Genomic DNA, 6,994 nt, shown 5'->3' with positions numbered 1-6,994 from the left:
TCTTGGTGTGTGTAGTTGTGAGCTTACTAGACCTTTGGAGATAAAAAGATGATTTCTATGGTTCTACTGTGTCAATCTTGTTCCGTTTTTGACCAAGATGTTAAGAGTCCAATGCTAATGGTGGAGTTCTCTTTTGATGAAAAGGAGGTACAAGACTTTGTTAGTGTGCATTTGACAATGTTTTTATCTTCCATGAATAAACACGCATCTCCCGTGGGTATAGATAGATAGATAGATAGATAGATAGATAACTTTATTGTCATTACACATGTACAAGTACAAGGAAACGAAATACAGTTCGGAGCATGCCTTCGGGCCGCTGCTAATACAAGCGCCGCCACACGCACTCCCTGACAAGGATTTATGCAGACAGCAACATTGTACAATACAAACATCACAATGTAACACACAAGACAAAACACAGTTCATGTGGACACATAAAGGAATTTTTTGAGGTGGCATTGAGAGAGTGCGAGAAATTAATTATACTACTTATAACGTGTTTGAGCACTTTTAAAAATGAGCGAAGTGATGTTAACCCAGCTCCATTTTGAAGCTTAACATTGTGTAGATGATTCTAACATCTACAGCCTCTCACCCCTTTATCTTTCTCTATCTCTATGTCTGTCACACACACAAAAACACACACACACACACACACACAGCATAATGATAGTTACCTAAAATACAGACGCTGGCCCTGGGCTGCATGAATAATGCAGGTGACCCACACTTTAATAAACTTTATACTTCCTATTGCTCACACGTACACACCTCCCATAGTAGCTAACACACTCCCCACATATCTTATTAACTCCTGCTGTTCAACTGTCGAACCACCTGATGATATTCCTGCTTCATATAATAAACACACACACTTATTATATACAATGTAGATTATTTGAAAAGTTTCTCTTGAAGTGAATGTTGAGTGTTGGAACAGATGGTAGCTGGGGCAGATGTTCATCTTTCATCTTCTTTAAAGTGGTTTAAGGAGCTGTCTTGCATGATTCAGCAACACGAGGAAAGTAAAAGGGTGTGCGTAGACACAAAGTTTGTGTTAATTTCTTTTCAAAAGTGTAATTTTGGACTTGGTCTTAGGTAATATGAACACCTGTTTGTTTTTGCAGTGTATTCGGCAATGTAGAAATGTCACCAAAGAACAATGTGTGAGTTCATCATAACCCCTTTGCACTTTGTTTTGTCCCGTTTTTAATGTGTGCAGGAAGCTACGATGGAGAGATTATAGTGTGGAACAACAGCACAGAAAAAGCTTTGAGGAAACTGCGGCCACATGCCGAACAAAGAGAAGGCAAGAAGTCTCACTTTCTTACACAAATTTAAAAAATTCAAAAAACATTTTTATTTTGTGTTTTCTTGCCCATTTGACTCATCTGTCTCTCATTCCTTATTTTTTTTTATCTTTCACTGCTTTGCTCAAGTCAGATTTCCCCGATTTGTATCTTGGTGTGAATGGCAAAGAAGACTCTGATTACTCCTTCGCCATCACTAGATTGTTCTTCATACCAGGACGCGCTTCTGCAGCTGCTTCTACAGGTGAAGTATTGCAAACTAAACAGAAACTGCGCAATCCTTATCAACCTTAGAGTGTGGGTTGTGTAAGATGTGGCAGCATCACCTCCGGAGCTATTCCAAATAAAAAGCAGTCATTACAAAGCATATTCCTTTTACCCCCATACATTCTGTATTTTGACCTGAGTCACATTGTTGCTCAAATTATCAAGTGATCTTGCCCAAATTATTTTTGCCAGTTTTGTAGCCATACAACCTCTGAAACTAGGTGGTGATTCTGCCTTTTTGTTTTGAGGCCAAAGCTTATTTAAACTGCTTTTATATATACTGTAATTTGACTTGTTATGTGAGAGCCTGCAATTTTAAAAAGGTTACAGTTGATGAGAACACAGTGACGTTACTTCAGAGAGTTGAAAGAGTTCTACAATCAAAAGTCTTTCTTAAATGCGAAATACACTGCATAAACAGCCTTGTTTGGTTGTTGAAATACACAGTTACCATACACAGATGCATGCTTGTGTTTGCACATTACAAAAACAGTAAGGTGGGAATCTTGTGCTAAGTTACTGTACAGTAGCTTCACATCAATGGTTGTCTGATGTGGTGAGTTTGCTTCAAGTTTTCCCTTTTTAACTACTTTTCAAATGCAGTAACTCAAGCTCTGAACTTTACTTTAGTTTCTGTTGCTACTATACCGCGGGTTGCTTGGCTTTTCATTCCAGTTTGATTTATTCTGTGTTATTCCTGTAGTAGCCGCTTATCTGCTGGGTAAAAAAGAAGCAAGATTAGCCTCTGGACCCTGGACCTCATGCCCGCTGCTTACACTGACTGAGGGTTGTGTGTGTGTTTGTGTGTGTGTATGTGTGTGTGTGTATGTATGTGTGTTTCAACCCTTTGTCATCAGACTGCAGTTTACTGTTGTCAATAGTGCAGCTAATATATGAGCTTCTAATGCCTCAGATCCAACTTATTTTCCAGGCAAAACCTACTCTATATTCTCACATTTCCAGCAGGTGGTGCAGACTTGGTGTCCTGTGGAGGTTCAGGTGTAGTCAGACTCTGGAACACCTTCCACAGCCGCCTGGTGGGACAGTTCCCAGCTCACAATAGGGACCTTGGATCTATTGTTATGACTGTCAGCCCCTGTGGAAAATATTTAGTCACGGCTGATAGGGAGGGAACACTCAAGACTTGGGACATACAGGTAGGTATTTATCACACACATACATATATTATATACTGTATATCCCCTGAAGAGGAACACTGAAAGTACATGCCACCATGACGTTTGTGTATGTTCTAAGAAGAACAATAGAGAGAGTGAGACTGGTGAACAGAGAGCCAGAGCCAAAGCTCAAGAGAAAGACTGTACTGTAGTAGATAGTGAAGAAAGAGTGAACCTCCATATTCCATTAGATCAGGCACGTTTTTCACTCTGGAAATGACAGCCCTGTCTGTCATTTGGAAGCCTCAGTAGCTTGCTAGAGTACAAGCAGCAAGTCAATCATTTAGAAAATCTCCACTGATACATTAGCAGAAGGAGGTAATGTCAACCCCAACTTTATTTTACATTTTAGAGGCGGTTTGAATGCATGGGAGGAGTATTGTTTGCAATTAGCAACCTCTTTTCACAGACACTGAAAGGTGTGTACAAGACTGATTTACTCTGACTCTTTTTCGTAAATCACCTCCACTAGCAGAGGATTACGTCTTCATATCAGGGATTTCAGCCAATCTGTGATTACTTCAGCACATGCACACTTCACAGACAAAACACATGTTTGGTAGGTGAAGGGTTTCTGGTACCTTGGAGAGACCTTTTGACTTTTTGACTCTGACTATGAAGACTTGGAATCGTGCCATCGGTATAAAGCGTAGCTGCATCACTGCCATGCTCATAATCGCAGTAAAAGAACCCCCTCTCGGGTATTATTGCCACAATATTCAGAGCTCAACTCAAAGTTTATAAGAGGGGATGAATTCAGATGGGTGCGTCTCATTTGGCTCCCAGTTTAATTTATGGAGATTTATGTATATATGTAGCAGAGTTGAAGAAGATGTAGAATGCTGTAGAAATCCTATCCTTTGGCAAGTTTGGAGCATACTTTGGAATCTGGATGACTAACATGATTGTGTGAGTGTTTGCAGTTCAGTAGCAGGTCTCGTCCTAACATGATGCAGAAGTTTGTGGTTATCATTTTACATATTATACAACATGCATAATAAAGTATTTGTGTTAATTCAAGTTTTTTTTCTTGTAGCAAAACAGATGTGGCCAACAGTCCTGTTTCAATTTTTCACTTAGCTTTATTGACCGTTCACTTAACCCCGCCCTTAAACAGCAATGGTCCAAACACAGCTTAGAAACTATAACGGAAGACTGTTTTAAGTTAATTAGCTAGCTAGTTACAGCTAGCAAAATCAGCTAGGGACAGTTGTCTTTTCAGCCAGCCAAAAACGGCATCATTTGGCCTCTTCTGTCTGAAATCAAGGACCCATTGTTTCACAAATCATATAGAATTTTGTAAATCTGCCGAAGTTGCCGTTTTAAACTTCTATGTGCTGTGACAGAACGGAAAGCTTGACCGGCAACAGTAACCGAGGGGTACTTAGCGGTCTAAGAATTATATAAATTGAATGCATTTTTTTTTACATTCAGCCAAAACACAAGTTAATTAACCAACTGCTTCTCTCCTCTTTCTCTTAGCATTATTGTCTTGATCCAGATTACGGAATAACCAAAGAACCTCCCGAACTGCTGTGTAATTTTCGCCCACACCTTGATCGTGTGACTTTCCTGGAGATGTGTCTCCATGGCGACCGACTCCTCCTTCTTTCGGCATCATTGGACTGCAGTTTGGCACTTAGCTACCTGCCTGGAAATACTGTCGGTCTGTTCGGACAGGTATATACTGAACACACACACACACACACACACACACACACACACACACACACACACACACACACGCACACACACATACGTCATTTATTACACTGCAGTAACTTAAATCACATTATATAACCTCGTGCTTGTGTGTGTGCTGGTGGGTGGTAGCATCCAGTTGACGAAATGGATGTGAAACCCGGCATCAAGCCACCGGTTAGGCGCATATGTGTGTGTGTGTGTGTGTTTGTGTGTGTGTGTTTGTGTGTGTGTGTGTGTGTGTGTGTGTGTGTGTCTGTCTATATTAAGTTAGCCCAGGGCGATGTCTGCTGAGTGTTGCTTCATTTCAATTTGCCTCAGGCTCACACGCACACACACGTGCCCACACACAAAAACACCCCAGCTTAAAAAGAGAACATGTGTGTACATATGTTTACTGTTCACTATTCAAGGGGATATGTACGTTTAGCAACACATTCACACAGCAGAGTTGGTAAAGAAAGCTGTTTGTTTAAGTCTAGTTTCTATTTCATTACATACTATTGGATTCATACATTATCTGTGTATAATTGGAGATGAAGTCTGAAAAAAAGATGACATCCATTTTCAGCATATCAGCTTATCAAAGGATAGACTGTTAAATATGAATATGTTATAGGCAAGGAGACAGTAACTCACATAAAGAGCTTCTCACTCCAGTTTGACGAGAGTTCCTCACGGAGACTGGCCTGCATGTTAACTTGCACAATACCCCAGCTAATCTGTGAATTAAAAGTAGCAAATCCCAAATGTTTTTGTTATTTTGTCTTCACTGCTGTCCGTCATCTGTAGGAGGAGCAGTGGTGCTTGGAGAGACCTGGACCTCTGCACCAACAGCAGGAACCAGAGCAGAACCAGAAAGACCAGGGAGGGAGGATGTCACCCCCAACTCCCAGGGAGACAGGACCCGACGCCTCTGCAGCGGGTGGAGAGGTGGGGATAAAAGACTAGCAAGACCAGACAGAAGCACGAGTGGACAAGAAGATAAAATGTGTCCAGGCGAAGAGATGAGTCTGTCTAAAGTGCATCGTGCCAGTGTTCCACTTCATCTACACTGCTCCGTTTCACTGTCTGGTAAAGCTACACAGTGTTTTTTAATGGGATTTTGGAGGAACAACCAAAAAATGTTATCTTTTATTTAGGTTAAAAAAGTATTTGGCAATTTTATGTTGATATCATTTACTCTAAATTCTATTAAAAAAACACATCAAAGTTGTACTAAAAGAACCAAGCCAATATCTATCATTCAGTCAGAAAAACACCACCAAATTGTCATTTTTTTACACAGTGAATAGTCATGGCGACCTTTCACAATCGCAAAGAATGAAATAGCAATTGTGATGTTCCCAATTCTGTGATTTTCACTCTGAAAGGATTGCATTGAACATTATTTTTTGGGGGAGTGTGCCTTACGGTTTAAAAGTGATTGTGCTTCTGTAATATAAAAGTCCGTAAAAGTTTGCAGTTTTGACTGGAGTTCTTAAAGTCCCATTCTTTGGCAATGTAGCAGCTTCAGGCTGGTACATACATGTGGTTTTGATACACTGGTTTTCTAGATCTGTGAGAGATTTTCATGTCAGGAATACTGCTGGGACTGTTCTGGTGTGTTTCAACATTAAAGTAAATAAAGGTAAACAGAAAAATTCTGCGCCGCTAGTGTCTAAAGTGGAGTGTGCATCCATACCTTTGTTGCTCGTCTTTATTCACAGTGGTGGAAGATCGCCAAAAACCTTTTTTTCCTAATTCGCCGAATTCCAAGGACTCATTTTTTTACACAAAACATTCACAGTCTTTTTTCACAAACCCTTTACTGTCATTTGATGTTCCGTATTTGTTGTCCAAAGAGGCTGTACTTAGGCACAGTGGTGCTTTGAGCTATATGCTAACGCAAGCATGCTAAAATGCTTGCCGTGCCTTTAGTCACTAATATTAGGTTTTAAAGTCAGGAGATCACCAACAGTATTACAGTTAATCCTGAGACGGACATGACAGTCTGTATTAAATTTCATGACAATATAGATAATATATAGAGTAGACATCTCGCTCTAAGCCACAAATATCATAGTGGTGTTAGAGGAAATGTCAAGGAATCACTTGAGCCATGATATATGTACTAACATTAAGCCAATCCATCTAGTAGATTTTAAGATATTTCATTGAATAAGTGAAAGGGGATCATAGAATCACCAAAGTCCGCTGCAGTTGTTTGTTGTCCAACTGGACCAAAGTGGTAGACTGACCGACTGACGACAGACCAACAATGTTGTCTGTCCAAGACCATCATCAAAACAAAATGCAGTTGTAATATTTAATTGTAATGAGATGTAAAGTCAAAGCTATGTCATTGAGTATTGTATTTAATCCTTATGATGATAACCTAAGCCCACAAATATTCATTGCATGACCATAAAAATGTAAGCAATGCGTGGCTGGGTGGACTCAGTGGGTAAAGCAGGCACACCTATACTTCGAGGTTTATACCTTGACACAGAGGTCCAGGGTTCGCATCCGACCTGTGACAATTTCATGCATGTC

At 40.2% G+C, this 6,994-nt stretch overlaps 1 protein-coding gene across 1 annotated transcript in view; it reads left to right on the top strand.

Annotated features, from left to right (window-relative positions):
- Positions 1-5,495, top strand: part of LOC117942350 (WD repeat-containing protein 49-like) — a 23,671-nt gene extending 18,176 nt beyond the window's left edge. The window contains exons 14-18 of the mRNA XM_034867762.1: positions 1,226-1,312; positions 1,432-1,557; positions 2,547-2,737; positions 4,241-4,438; positions 5,252-5,495. Coding sequence (XP_034723653.1) covers positions 1,226-1,312; positions 1,432-1,557; positions 2,547-2,737; positions 4,241-4,438; positions 5,252-5,410 — 761 coding nt within the window. The 3' untranslated portion in view covers positions 5,411-5,495. The remainder of the gene's footprint in view (positions 1-1,225; positions 1,313-1,431; positions 1,558-2,546; positions 2,738-4,240; positions 4,439-5,251) is intronic.
- The last annotated feature ends 1,499 nt before the right edge of the window (positions 5,496-6,994 follow it).

This window comes from Etheostoma cragini, chromosome 3 (assembly GCF_013103735.1).
Source record: "Etheostoma cragini isolate CJK2018 chromosome 3, CSU_Ecrag_1.0, whole genome shotgun sequence".
Classification (NCBI taxonomy): domain Eukaryota; kingdom Metazoa; phylum Chordata; class Actinopteri; order Perciformes; family Percidae; genus Etheostoma; species Etheostoma cragini.
This window is presented reverse-complemented; position numbering and strand designations above follow the sequence as displayed.